General features: G+C 34.7%; 2 protein-coding genes across 2 annotated transcripts; both read right to left on the minus strand.

The window, feature by feature from the left end:
- Positions 1 to 2,838: 2,838 nt before the first annotated feature.
- On the minus strand, positions 2,839 to 5,604 carry LOC139872009 (ATP-dependent Clp protease proteolytic subunit 5, chloroplastic-like). The gene is made up of 9 exons (XM_071859794.1): positions 5,333 to 5,604; positions 4,603 to 4,725; positions 4,396 to 4,510; positions 4,235 to 4,327; positions 4,102 to 4,147; positions 3,913 to 3,985; positions 3,781 to 3,815; positions 3,339 to 3,427; positions 2,839 to 3,250 (listed from the first exon to the last, which is right to left on the minus strand). The coding sequence occupies exons 1-9, from the start codon at positions 5,437 to 5,439 to the stop codon at positions 3,056 to 3,058; spliced, it is 876 nt and encodes a 291-aa protein (XP_071715895.1). The 5' UTR covers positions 5,440 to 5,604; the 3' UTR covers positions 2,839 to 3,055.
- A 6,563-nt stretch (positions 5,605 to 12,167) lies between these two features.
- LOC139872961 (pentatricopeptide repeat-containing protein At4g01990, mitochondrial-like) lies at positions 12,168 to 14,840 on the minus strand. The gene is made up of 2 exons (XM_071860893.1): positions 14,460 to 14,840; positions 12,168 to 13,581 (listed from the first exon to the last, which is right to left on the minus strand). Exons 1-2 carry the CDS (start codon positions 14,760 to 14,762, stop codon positions 12,349 to 12,351), a joined length of 1,536 nt encoding a protein of 511 aa, XP_071716994.1. The 5' UTR covers positions 14,763 to 14,840; the 3' UTR covers positions 12,168 to 12,348.
- Positions 14,841 to 15,645: the final 805 nt, after the last annotated feature.

The following is a 15,645-nucleotide window of genomic DNA, read 5'->3' on the forward strand; positions in this document are numbered from 1 at the left end:
TGCTAAAATCTAACAAAGTGGGGGGACAAACATTTTGGTATTGTTAATTTGTTAGCACTAGAAATTGTAGATTCCTCTTTTTGCTAAATGCCAAATATAAAACATACAAAGATTCTTACATGTCATTCATGTGCTCTAAGTGGATATACTCCTTATTGGTATATATAGGCAATTAGGCATATAGCCTAGCCACAAAGGCTTGTAATATGAACGGATATCCACAAGGCTTGTAATATGAACGGATATGGTATTCATATTCACCCGGGTTAGTATTTTTATTCAGATATAGTGATATCGAAGATATTGTGACATTCTGATCATTTCCGGTATAAATGGATATAGTTTTTCATATTCAGGGTATGTGAGGAAGGCGAGTAATTTTATTCAAGCATAAGTTTCTTAACCAAATTCCCGTGATAGTTGTTAAAGGATAAACTCCCGTAAAGATTATTGTATTATTAATCTACTATATAAAGATTACACGGATCTCTAAAACCCTAATCTTACCGCAGTGGGCCTAAGCCCACACTCGGGCTTGAGCCAACTAACCTAATACGTCTAATACTCTCTCGCAGTTAAAACATTAAAGAGTGAAAGTTCGGGCCGGAAGCGAACATTAATATTAAAGAAATAATAATAAAATATATAACATTTTTTTCTTTTGTTTGTCCACAAAGATAGATTGATATTCGCCCATTTAGTTGGGTATTGCTTGACAGCATGTTCCTTTTCCGTAACAACATCGTGACTTGCATTGCCCAAGGATTGACCATCTTTCTTATTTTACATATCGTTGGCGTGGCTTGCTTTTCTTAAGGATTGAGTAGGACTTGCGCGGACAACTTTTGTCGATGATAACAATGTATTAGACGTATTAGGTTAGTTGTCCCAAGCCTGAGTGTCGGCTTAGGCCCACTAGAGTAAGATTCGGGTTTCAGAGAAAATAAGATCGAGAAAGCTTGAACGTTGTGGTTGGCGGTTGGGTGTTTCGATATTTAATTTTTTATTTTTTAAAAGGGAGTAGATAATGAGGGATGGTGGCATGGTGCTTACAGGTTGGATGAAAGATGCATGGTTGTAAAATTCGTGAAGAAAGGCAAAACGTATGAAAAGGGGTTTGGAAGGCCACATAGGCTATTGTAGACTTTTTGTGAATGGATATTTTGTGGTGTTTTCGATTTGTTGTTGGGGAGTTTCAATAGACGTGAGAATCTAGGATAGGGTAGAGTGATTTGACGGGGTGACTTAGAGGTAGAGGTACCTAACGACCGACTAGGTCTCAGGATCATACTCGCGCTCTGATACTACGTTAAAGGATAAAACCACGTGAGAATTATTTTATAGAGGATTATTTTATAAAGGATTATTTTATTATTAATCTACTATATATAGATTACATGGATCTCTAAAATCCTAATCTTACCTTAATGTGCGTAATCCCACTGGAGCTTAGGCCAACTAACCCACACGGGCTTAGGCCAACTAACGTAATACGACTAATAATAGTTATAATTCATCTCTAACCACTCAAAACACTAGTTAATTTTGAACTTAAGACCCCTCTTGTTAGATTATTATGACTCAAATCACTAAACTATCGTGGGATTACTTGGTTTTTTTTTCCGAACAGCGGTTCGGGATCATGTAGGGGGACTAAACCTAAACCACCCACGTGTTCATCACTCGTAGTTGCATAATCTGCCCCCAACTGTCGCCCAGAAGGAAACCCGACCAAATTCGAGGGCATGAGCGGTAACCCCCCACCCTCACACTGCCCCCGCAACGCGATGTGCAGAAGACACCCTTGGGTTGAATTCAAGGGTTAAGGAGCAACCTTGTGTGCAATGTCGCACCTCACGGAAGTCGAACTTCTGACCTCTCGCTAAGAGAGGCAAGCCAATTACTTGTATTATAGAAATCTTAATAGTACTAATTGATGGATGACAACAATGTTCTCTTGACATACAAGGCTAATATACTAATGTTGATTAAGCGCTTCACACGTTTCTTACATCTAAATATACAGCATTGTTTCAACATTTAACTTGCATTCAGTTGTTGTGATAACACCTCAACGCTCAAATACTTTAGAATTTAACATTATTAGATTGTATATAGTTATGTATTTGGATTAAGCCCACTTTTATATATGTACGAGGTCTGTTAATGTTTTAGCATTAGGGTTATGCATTGTTTTTTTTTAGAACGTCAAAAATGGGGTTATGCATTTTTTTTTATTTTTTTTTTTATAACGTCAAAAAGGGGGTTATGCATTGTAGCCTATAAAGATTGTATAGATTTCAAACTTTGAATCTATACAATATTTATAGACTACAATGCATAACCCTAATGCTAAAACATTAACAGACCTAGCTCGTATATACAATTGGACTTAATTCAAATACATAACTATAGTACAATATGTACAATCTAATAAACGTATAATAGTGAAGTGATTGTTGCGAGTTATATATGGTAGATCTTGTTGCTTTGTAGAGTTTAAGCACTACAATAAAAAAGTAGATTTTTAAAACTGCTGCTGATATGAACAACCTACATGATGATCTATCCTAATACACTTTCAACATTAAAAAGTTAATGTTCAGTTTCTATAGCAAACTTCTTACTCTTATCGAGCTACAAGTCTGTTTATTGAGGAATGATGCACCAGCTTATTGATGGTGATTCTAAAATTAACATCACAACAAAGGCCGAATCAAAACCAAGTACGTCCAACAACAATCAGTTATTAGCCTAAATTACTGGTTCAACAAAGAATGCGAATATTATTGGTTAATAGTAAGATGTATATTGAATCCTGAAGAGAAAACAAGACTATACTTTAAAAAGACTGCTCCAAGAAAAATATTACATTACCTTTTTAAAGTGTACATAGAATACATTCTACTGGAACAAATGATCAAAAAGATGTATCATGTGATGCACATAATTCGGCATTGAATTCAACTTGGCATATAACAATCATGATAGCACACCTTTAATGTCGAAAACTATAAGGTTGGATTACAAAGATAAAAATGATAGTTGATGCTTACTAGGCGACTGGTAGCGGTTGGAGAGCTTTAAGAGGATTCATTATAACACCGTCGATAAGTCCATATTCTTTAGCTTCTTTGGCGCTCATGAAATAATCACGATCAGTGTCTTGGTTGATTCGGTCAAGACTTTGACCAGTGTGGTATGCCAAATATCCATTCAAGTTTGCTTTATGATGCAACATTTCATTAGCCTGCAACAACAGCATAATACGAGTAGTAATTAATAGCCATAAAACATATCAATGATGGCAACTCAAAATTGGCAAAAACAGAACATACCTGAATATCTAAATCAGTTTGACCACCTTGAGCTCCACCAAGAGGTTGATGAATCATTATCCTTGAATTTGGAAGACTGAATCTCTTTCCTACAATAAATTTAGATAACATGACCATAATATATAGGTGTTGTTTGTTTTTCACTGTGCAGACCTTATTAGGTCTTATGTTTGCGCGCCCGCAAATGCTTTTACTGCACACAGTTTGTTTTTTGGAAAACATAAGATAAAATGTCATTTGTTGTTGACTTAGAAATATGTATCTCAAACACAAAAACAAATAGTCTTTGATGTTTAACGTACAGATGTCCAGACCACATCTTCTTTACAGATGTGGTTTACAGATCTTCAGAAAAAAGCATTTTATAAACAACCAGCACCTTAGTAAGCGATGACATAAGTTATAAATCATTAGGTAAGTAGAGTCAAAGTAATATAATTACCTTTTGTGCCAGCACCAAGCAGGAAGGCACCCATACTGTCAAATAAACAAGTAAAAGCATATATTTATCAACAAATATTAGATAAACAATTTGAAATATGGAGTATTAAACGTGCATAAATAATAATATTACCTAGCAGCAAGTCCAACGCATACGGTGGAAACATCAGGTCGAATATGCTTCATGGTGTCGAATATAGCCATACCTAAAAGAGCAAAACACCCAAACAAGAAAGTGAGTTTTCAATAATCGTCTATAAGAATTTTTTATTTTTTTTAACAGACACAAACAAAAAGCCAAATGCACCAAAAAGCATAATACCAGCAGTGACCGAACCACCGGGAGAGTTCACATACATCACAATATCCTGTCAATAATATCCAATACAAGTTACATCCACATCACCATTTAAAAAATAAATTACAATTAAAATAAAAAATAGAGCTGACCAAACCTTGGTAGGATCAACAGCATCTAGATATAAAAGCTGAGCAACTATAATGTTTGCCATGTCATCATCAACCGCTCCACCACAACGTATTATTCTCTATAAGCACAATCAGTTAGTAATACTGTAAAGTGACATATAAGGCCTTATATGACACATGAACTTACATATTGAAAAAGCTGACTGATAACACTCTGAAACCGTTCTTGCATCATGGGAGGCGGTCCTTGACCTTGTGCATACGTCGGAAAGTACGGTGATGATGGAACTTGCACATCCTCCCTATACATTGAAAAATTATTCACAAGTCACAAAACCTATAAATACTTAACAAAAAAATAAATAAAAAACAATATAAATGTAAGAAACGTTACCTAATAGACCATAATCCCTGCCTTGAAGTCTTGTCAAGTGTTGAATAATCACTCGAATAGACGGCTTTTATAGAAGCAGTAGTCCCTACAGTTTTCTGATTACCTCTCAATTTGCTTATTTTCCTGCAATCAAAAATACTAACTTTAATTCTATAAAGTTTTTTGCAGGGATGCACAACTTTCAAAATCAAACCTATTCACCAAACACCTCATATCATACCCAATCCCATACCCTTCTTTCAAAACAGGCAATCGACATACCCTAAATTTCCTCAGTTTCCTTTTAGTATTAACTACGAGTATTAATTAATCAATGATACCTTCATGATCCATCTGTGCATAGCTGCATAATTGCATATAAAGGTGTGAATTCTTAATGTGACCTACTGTCTATTGCATACTCAATACCTCAAAATTCTTTTTTGAAAACTCTTTACCTTAGGAGGAAATTTGGATTAGCATAATTTATAGGATTTTTTTATTAATATTCTACAAATGTCAACAACCTCAGACTTCATCTGCTATTAAACTTCTCGAATATTTAGTAGTATGACTTACTAAAGCTCGTAAGCTCGATTTGCTGAGTAAGCTCAAACAAAAAATGAAATTATCTATAAGTTTACTATCTGTTGGTGTTATTTTCACTACCAATTAATCAAAAAGCATAATTTATATGCAACTAAACATAATTAATGGAACATCTGATTAAAATCTTCAAAAAAATTCATACCTGGAACGAAGGGGGGTGAAGGTGTGTTCGGAAATGGAGCTAGGGTTTTTGGTAGAAGAGAAAACGAGCGAATTAAATCTGAGTGACGGAACGCACGATTGAGCCATTGGGTTTACGGAGGTGGTAAATTGTGGTGGTCCGGTGGCGGAAGACGGTGGTTTATCCGATTATCAACGGCGAGTAGGACGGAGTGTGGGTGAATGAGTGAGTGAAATGAAAATGGTAATGAAGATAAAATAAAATGAGGGAGATTTTTATTTGGGTTTTGCGTGTAGAAATGTTAAACCCAAATATGATAATGATGGTGATTTGGGTTGGGCCTGGGTGGCTGGCTGGTTATCTATCATTATTCATAAAATATTTGAGTTTTTTTATGACTAATATTTTCTCTTAACGTCAATTTTTAGAATAGAGAAAGATATTAGTCAAAATATATCACAATATGTTGATGTCAAATGGATTCTTCGACTAGGAAATTTTTGTTGTCATACACACAAATATCTACTTCAGTATGAGTAACCTTTTCTTTTTCTCAATCGCCTTTGTAGCGTGAATTGTATTGATTATGGCCTATTTAGACTTTTTCTAAATCTTAGTATTAGGGTTCTTATTTAATGGTACGCTATTCGGCTAGCGTATAGGAATTTAATAGAAAAGTACATTCAAATGAAGAATCGATCACCATAAACATGAACAAAAACATAAAGACCATAAAAATGTAAATTTCAGCGAATAGAGGTTATGAAGAGCGAGAAGCGATGAGGTTAAAAGTCATGTTCTGATTTTTGTGGTTGGCTGGTCAAAGTTCCGAAATATAAGGGTTGACTTACCAATCAGAGCATGATGCGTGTCTTTTTCTGAAGAGAACCTTTGACTTTTTTGTCTATAAATAGGTCACTTGGATTCCATTAATTAGCAGAGGACATCATTTTGTTAGAGCGGATCTTTCTCTCTCTACAGGAGAGAGCTTTCTCTCTCTAAGTGATTGACCACGTTTGACCTTGACTGGATTCAAGACAAGTATTTGGATCTGGTAATCATAGTTATTCGGAAGAGTTCGAGGATACAAATCGCCCATCGTTAACGTGATTGTGACTTGCACTCGTATCGTATCCGTATTCCGGATTTGGTACTATCATTATTATTTATTAGCACTTCAAAAACACGGTAATTAAATAAGCATCACTCTAAAATTAATAATTAATCGTTATACAATACATACATTTGTGTATAACATGGCTTATATGCTTATAGGTATTATTATTTTAACTTTTAAGAAGCTTCTTAGCCTCATCCATTGCTAATTGGGCATTACTCTGGCTTTGCTTAATTCGGGCCTCGATGGCCAATGCAACATCATGATCGAAAACCCAGAAAAAACTGAGCCTGGGCCAGGCCAGGTGACAAGAACGGTGCGTTCAGGTAAGACCACTCCCAATCATGACGTACTTCCTCCCCAGGACACACCGCCACATCAGCTTTTTCTCTCCATTTATTTTTCACTTCCTCTCCATCACACACCACTACCAACCATGACATCATTCATCCCCATCACATGGCCCCACATTTTTTTATTAATATTTATTACTATTATTATTATTATTAATATTATTTTTTTGTCAATTTTATTTTTTTGAACAACACATTTTATTATATTAAAAAGTTACGGTTACATTTTTTTGAAATTAAAAAGACAAATTAAAATACAATACAAGAACATATAATTAAACAAATAAAACACTACTCGTCGTCTTCGTCGTCGGATTGAAACGCGTTTTGATAAAATTTTTGGATCTTATTTTTGGCTCTCATCATCAACGCGTGTTGTTCGGGAGTCATGTCGGGTGCACAAGGTTGTGTAAGAAACGTTAAACTATCCAACATGGTACGCCTCTCGGTTTTAATGTATATTTTTTCCATGGTCAACCTTGTAGCATTTGCGGTTTCGATTAACGTTTGGCTGGCTTCTGTAGTGACCCGAACTTTTCCATGTTTATATATATATTAAATGAAATTGTTATTTACATGATTAAGTGTTTCCAACATGTTAAGCAATCAAACGTGTTAAGACTTGATTAATCGAAATAGGTTTCATATAGACAATTGACCACCCAAGTTGACCGGTGATTCACGAACGTTAAAACTTGTAAAAACTATATGATGACATATATATGGATATATATATAGTTAACATGATATTATGATAAGTAAACATATCATTAAGTATATTAACAATGAACTACATATGTAAAAACAAGACTACTAACTTAATGATTTTGAAACGAGACATATATGTAACGATTATCGTTGTAACGACATTTAATGTATATATATCATATTAAGAGATATTTATACATCATAATATCATGATAATATAATAATTTAAAATCTCATTTGATATTATAAACATTGGGTTAACAACACTTAACAAGATCGTTAACCTAAAGGTTTCAAAACAACACTTACATGTAACGACTAACGATGACTTAACGACTCAGTTAAAATGTATATACATGTAGTGTTTTAATATGTATTCATACACTTTTGAAAGACTTCAAGACACTTATCAAAATACTTCTACTTAACAAAAATGCTTACAATTACATCCTCGTTCAGTTTCATCAACAATTCTACTCGTATGCACCCGTATTCGTACTCGTACAATACACAGCTTTTAGATGTATGTACTATTGGTATATACACTTCAATGATCAGCTCTTAGAAGCCCATGTGAGTCACCTAACACATGTGGGAACCATCATTTGGCAACTAGCATGAAATATCTCATAAAATTACAAAAATATGAGTAATCATTCATGACTTATTTACATGAAAATAAAATTACATATCATTTATATCTAATCCATACACCAACGATCAAAAACACCTACAAACACTTTCATTCTTCAATTTTCTTCATCTAATTGATCTCTCTCAAGTTCTATCTTCAAGTTCTAAGTGTTCTTCATAAATTCCAAAAGTTCTAGTTTCATAAAATCAAGAATACTTCCAAGATTGCAAGTTTACTTCCAAGTTTTCTAAATCCATTTCAAGTAATCATCCAAGATCAAGAAACCTTTGTTACTTACAGTAGGTTATCTTTCTAATACAAGGTAATAATCATATTCAAACTTTAATTCAATTTCTATAACTATAACAATCTTATTTCGAGTGGAAATCTTACTTGAAATTGTTTTCGTGTCATGATTCTGCTTCAAGAACTTTCAAGCCATCCAAGGATCCTTTGAAGCTAGATCTATTTTTCTCATTTCCAGTAGGTTTATCCAAGGAACTTGAGGTAGTAATGATGTTCATAACATCATTCGATTCATACATATAAAGCTATCTTATTCGAAGGTTTAAACTTGTAATCACTAGAACATAGTTTAGTTAATTCTAAACTTGTTCGCAAATAAAAGTTAATCCTTCTAACTTGACTTTTAAAATCAACTAAACACATTTAAAATCAACTAAACACATGTTCTATATCTATATGATATGCTAACTTAATGATTTAAAACCTGGAAACACGAAAAACACCGTAAAACCGGATTTACGCCGTCGTAGTAACACCGCGAGCTGTTTTGGGTTAGTTAATTAAAAACTATGATAAACTTTGATTTAAAAGTTGTTATTCTGAGAAAATGATTTTTATTATGAACATGAAACTATATCCAAAAATTATGGTTAAACTCAAAGTGGAAGTATGTTTTCTAAAATGGTCATCTAGACGTCGTTCTTTCGACTGAAATGACTACCTTTATAAAAACGACTTGTAACTTATTTTTCCGACTATAAACCTATACTTTTTCTGTTTAGATTCATAAAATAGAGTTCAATATGAAACCATAGCAATTTGATTCACTCAAAATGGATTTAAAATGAAGAAGTTATGGGTAAAACAAGATTGGATAATTTTTCTCATTTTAGCTACGTGAAAATTGGTAACAAATCTATTCCAACCATAACTTAATCAACTTGTATTGTATATTATGTAATCTTGAGATACCATAGACACGTATACAATGTTTCGACCTATCATGTCGACACATCTATATATATTTCGGAACAACCATAGACACTCTATATGTGAATGTTGGAGTTAGCTATACAGGGTTGAGGTTGATTCCAAAATATATATAGTTTGAGTTGTGATCAATACTGAGATACGTATACACTGGTTCGTGGATTGATTCAAGATAATATTTATCGATTTATTTCTGTACATCTAACTGTGGACAACTAGTTGTAGGTTACTAACGAGGACAGCTGACTTAATAAACTTAAAATATCAAAATATATTAAAAGTGTTGTAAATATATTTTGAACATACTTTGATATATATGTATATATTGTTATAGGTTCGTGAATCAACCAGTGGCCAAGACTTACCTCCCGACGAAGTAAAAATCTGTGAAAGTGAGTTATAGTCCCACTTTTAAAATCTAATATTTTTGGGATGAGAATACATGCAGGTTTTATAAATGATTTACAAAATAGACACAAGTACGTGAAACTACATTCTATGGTTGAATTATCGAAATCGAATATGCCCCTTTTTATTAAGTCTGGTAATCAAAGAATTAGGGAACAGACACCCTAATTGACGCGAATCCTAAAGATAGATCTATTGGGCCTAACAAACCCCATCCAAAGTACCGGATGCTTTAGTTCTTCGAAATTTATATCATATCCGAAGGGTGTCCCGGAATGATGGGGATATTCTTATATATATGCATCTTGTTAATGTCGGTTACCAGGTGTTCACCCTATGAATGATTTTTATCTCTATGTATGGGATGTGTATTGAAATATGAAATCTTGTGGTCTATTGTTACGATTTGATATATATAGGTTAAACCTATAACTCACCAACATTTTTGTTGACGTTTAAAGCATGTTTATTCTCAGGTGAATACTAAGAGCTTCCGTTGTTGCATACTAAAATAAGGACAAGATTTGGAGTCCATGTTTGTATGATATTGTGTAAAAACTGCATTCAAGAAACTGATTTCGATGTAACATATTTGTATTGTAAACCATTATGTAATGGTCGTGTGTAAACAGGATATTTTAGATTATCATTATTTGATCATCTACGTAAAGCTTTTTAAACCTTTATTTATGAAATAAAGGTTATGGTTTGTTTTAAAAATGAATGCAGTCTTTGAAAAACGTCTCATATAGAGGTCAAAACCTCGCAACGAAATCAATTAATATGGAACGTTTTTAATCAATAAGAACGGGACATTTCAGCTTCCTCGGACGACAAACGTGAGGCCGCATCGGATGAACCCGAACTCCTATGAGTCTTGGAACTTGCACGACCCGGCGGAAGACGTAAAGGTTCTTCATGGAAATTCGGAGCACTTTGATTCCCAGCTCCACCACTCGGACCGCGGCTCCACCACTCGGACCACTTTCATTCGCGGCTCCATCACTCGGTAACTCCATCGGAGTATTTTTTTTGTTCACGACTCCTTCGTATGTTAAAAATTTCGGACATTCTTTGAGAACTTTCCACGCATCCTCGTATAAGAAGTTACGACCCACTTGATCCTTAAACGCACGTCGAGCATGTGACATGATATCGGCTTCGTTTTGGCCACTTTGCCAAAAATTTTCAAGCTTCGAGTAAATTCCGATATATAACTTGACATCTTCGGACATTTTGGTCCGTTTTCCCGTAATTTGATCAATTCGACGTTGTTCCCGAACTTGCTCATTGTAAACTCTTTGGATCGTCCCCCAAAATGAGTCTTTTGTTTGATTAGTTCCCACAACCATATTTTCCGAAACTTGCATCCACACCGTTGCCAAAAGCCTACTTTCGTCGTCCGACCACGGACTTTTTTTGCAAATTACTTTCTTTCCTTTTCCTTTACGGTTTCTTTCAACACGTTCTTCGTTTTGACTAACTTCAAATTCATCGAGTTGATTTTCTTGAACCTCTTCGATTTGTTCTTCTTCGGATTCATTTTCGGAAGGAATTTGAGTAGGTACTCGAATTTGATTATCTTGAAAAATAGGTTGTCGAATGACATGTTGTTGGATGACTTGTTGTTGAGGAACAAATTGTTGGATGTTAGGAAATTGTTGTTGATGACGGTAGTTGGAATATTGAGGTGTAGAAACAAAAGCGGGTGAACGTGAAGCATAAGATGCGAACCCCAATCCTTGATTCGGGTTAGAAGACGACCCGGAAGGTGAGTTATACATTTGCGATTCAAGTAACGTTTGGAAAAAAATCATTACTTTGTTGTGTGTAGATCGGCTCGGACGTTAAATTTTGATTTTTCTTGGATGATTTGGATGATTTTTTAGGCATTTTTTTGAGTTGGAAATAGGTTTGAGATGAGTAATGTTGAAAGAATAAGTGTTTTAGTTGGAAGTAAAAGAGTGTTTGTATGTTTATTTGGTAAAATATATTGGGTGTTTATATAGTGGTGTTAAAAAAAAAAAAAAGCAAAAAAAAAAAAAAAATAAAAATAAAAATAAAAATGCCGTTGGGTAGCAACGGCTACTTCTGTTTCTGTTTGAATTGGACCGAGTTTAACCGCCCTCGAAATGTTATACATATGATTTAATCGAGCACGGATCGAAGAAAGAGAATTGAGGGCGGCCGAGGGCGGCTTGAATGCCATCGGCGCCCTCGAGGGCTTGTGTCAAGAAGTCTCGAGCACGGAGCCCGTTGGGAATGCTCTAAGGAGCATGCACTGAAAATGAAGAGGAAACCAGGCCCGAACTAAGTGGGTTCGGGTAAGAAACTGGCCCTGAAAACACCTACGATTAAGTGGCTAGAAACATGAATTACTGCTATAAGTTATCATCAGAACTGAATCAAGAACAAAGTGTATTATAAAAGACTGAAAAAGTTAAAAGTATTACCAAAAAAAAAAAAAAAAATTCAATGTTTTAACTTACAAATACGCAACCTTACAAGACCAGTTACATAAAAATAAATCCAGCTTTCACTTTAATCCGCATCAAAATTAAGAAAACTGAAAACTTATTAACTAATTAGAGCAAACTTTTTTAATCATGTTTTCAAGCTCGGGTGTAACCACAATGCCAACCTTTTCGATTCTCTCGCGAACATCAGAATTAGTAGTTAAACCAGCAGCTACGTACGTCTGCAACAAAAGACCATACACCTTATCATCAACACAATTCAATCTCTTCAAACACTTGAATAGCTTTTCAGCGTTTTCTACATCTTTTTCTTGCTCAAAATGCTTCATAAACGCCTCAATACTGTCAGCATGTGGGACCCAATCACTTTCCTCTCGCGCAGCAGCCGTTTCCAAACATTTTAAAGCCAAATCCATTTGCTGATGCACAATATAATGTTTCATAAACAAAGCCAATGTTTGAACAAAGGGTCCTTTTGATTTCTTAACAGCGTCATGAAAAACTAACTCAGCTTCATCAACCATATCATGTTTCAAATAACCGCCTATAACCACGTTAGCCACTCGTGTATCGTAATACGTACAATTCGATTCCCATTCTTCAAAACATTTCTTCACACCTTCTAGATCTTTCACTTTAGCAAGCGCTTGTAGTATTATTCTATAACTTACATTACTAGTTATCTCAAATGAAGATTTTAACACATTACACACACGATGAACTTCGTCTCGGTTATTAAGCGTGGAGTAGAAAGTAATAAGAAAATGGTACGGCTCTCGTGAAGGACGTTTTATCTCGTTTTCAAGCAATTTAAGAGTAGATTCCGCTTTCTCACGAAGATTGTACTTCACATAAGCTCCCGCAAGGTTACTATAAGTCGTCCAATTACACGTTTCCTTTTCGTCCCTTGTTATTTCCTCAAAAACCCGTTCGACACCTTCAATATCTCCTAAAAGCGAAAAGCTTTGCATCCAAATATTATAAGTAAAAGTACTTAAATGGATTTTTCGTTTCTTCATTTCTTCCACTAAGGGAGGTACTTTTTCGGGCTGGTCTAATGATATGTATAACGTCATTATGTTGTTGAATGACAAAGAAGTTGTAAAGTTTTTAGCTTCAATTTCTTTAAAAAGGGCAAATGCTTTTTCGGCCATTTTTGACTTGCAGTAACTGTTTAAGAGAGCACCGTAAGTATTTCGGTTCTGCATGTGTGGAGATAGGCCATTGAAGAAACTTTCGGCTGCAGGTATTCCTTTAACCTTTGATATTAAATCTAATCGTACTGCAAGATCCGTGTTTGAAAAGTTGATATCCCTTTTATCCATCCATTCCATTATCTGTAGTAACAATATATGCAATGAGATTATGTTACACATTTATGGTTTTCTTTTATATGTGCATATATGATTTTGAAATTTGTTATTTAAATGTATAAAAAATACAATAGATTATTAATCCCCGATTAATCCCTGAATTGCCCATTAATCCTTCAGAGGTCCCGACCGATTAACCCCTGAATAGCGGTTTTTACAACCTTGCTACCAAGTACAATCCCATTTACCAAAAACATAACAAAAGGTCATTAAATAGCAATACACTTTAGAAGTATCAGGTTCATATCTTATTAAGATCTGAACTTTGAGAAAGGTTATACTTTTTACCCTATGTAGTTATAAACTACGAATGTTTTCAACGCTATGATTACCAACGTACACTGAAAAAAAGCGCTTATAACAAGGACCAAGAAAACTTATAAGGGTCGTTTAAACATGTAAATAACTTTACTCGAAAATCAGTTGTACATATCCCACCTTTAAACTTGCTACTATACATATCAAACTTATTAATTATTGCTATTCGATCAATAACTTAAGGAACCGGTACTTACGCAAAACTAGCAGCCCTATAAGTTGCCAGGTCATCAAACCGGTGCCACATCACCCAAATACAAGTTATAAGAGGTCATATACACATAATTAAGACACTTGTAGGAGATTATGCAAAGCTTTTTCGGCTCGATATTGATTCAAAATCAAGGTTTCCCCATTAAATAAGAACTAGTACAAAATTAGGCATAGGTGCATAACCACATTGTGCAATAACATCTAACCTAATTTCTTAGACTATCAAAATAACAGTTACATTATCAACACTACGAAACTTATAAAATCAACAGGAAATTAAAATTAAGAATTAATAAATAAATAAATAGTACCTGAAGAGCGTGATAATACTTGCCGTACTTTCGAAGTTCTCTAATACATCTTTCTAATTCATCTTTTTTAACAAAATTGCCTTCTCTTATATACTCATTCAATGTTTCTGTTACTGTACCTCCTGTTGCACCTAACGCTGATAACCGTCTGTATAACCGTTTTTCGTTTGCCGTTTGTTTCGGCGGCGCCGGCGATATAAATTCGGCAGTAATATTTGACTCTTCTACCGTTGTCGAGAAAGATTTGAGTAGCGTTAAATTGCTGGAGAACGGTATTCGGTTCCGGCAGCGGTTGATTATCATCTTTATGGTGTTGTGTTTTGATCGATTTGAGGGTGTAGGGTTCTACAACATGGGTTTAACAGCCCCCATAAGACCAAAATGGAGTTACGGGTAATTAAATTTAACACATATATGAAATTGTAGTAGTTACTAGTCACTTTACAATAAATAAAATAAAACACGTTACCAAAATCTAAGATAAAATGTCAATTACTGTTCACTTTGAATTTAACAAGAGAAAAGGTTAGAGGACCAAGAGTCGAGCTCGATTTTCACCGTTACTATGATTTAACTGTGGGGACAGTGGCAAACACTACTCCGCCCCGCTGTTAAATCGGCGTTAAATGCAATTAACGGTAGTCACCGTTACCTGGCCAACAGTGAGAAATTGATCCGTTTGAGGGGTTTGACCGTTGAACGGTCGAATTCCTTTTTTTTTTGTTTTTTTTATTAATTTATTTTATATCCTATAAATACTCATAATTTCTCATCATTACACATCTTTCACTCTTTTTCTCTACATTTCTAAACAATCAAAAATTTAATAAAAAAAAATGTCTAGCAATCAAGGAAATTCCAACTTCCCCAACCAAATTAATCCGAATTTTTCCAACCGAGGTGGTCCGAACTATCCCGCAAACCATCCAAATAATCTAAACGATCCCTTAAACCCATACTCTAGTCAATGGAATCCGTTTATACCCTTTCACAACGTACCAAACGCGTTTCAAAATTACGCTCATCAAACACGAGTTCCACAAACTCAAGTCCCACAAACCCCATTGATGAGTCCCGAAGACATGGAACAAATTATGGCTTGGAAGTGTAGTCAACAACTTACTGAATCGAACACGCAATCGGTTCAAGACGAAGTCCCAACACCAACGTCTCAACGTGTTCGCGG

This window comes from Rutidosis leptorrhynchoides, chromosome 10 (genome assembly GCF_046630445.1).
Source record: "Rutidosis leptorrhynchoides isolate AG116_Rl617_1_P2 chromosome 10, CSIRO_AGI_Rlap_v1, whole genome shotgun sequence".
NCBI lineage: Eukaryota > Viridiplantae > Streptophyta > Magnoliopsida > Asterales > Asteraceae > Rutidosis > Rutidosis leptorrhynchoides.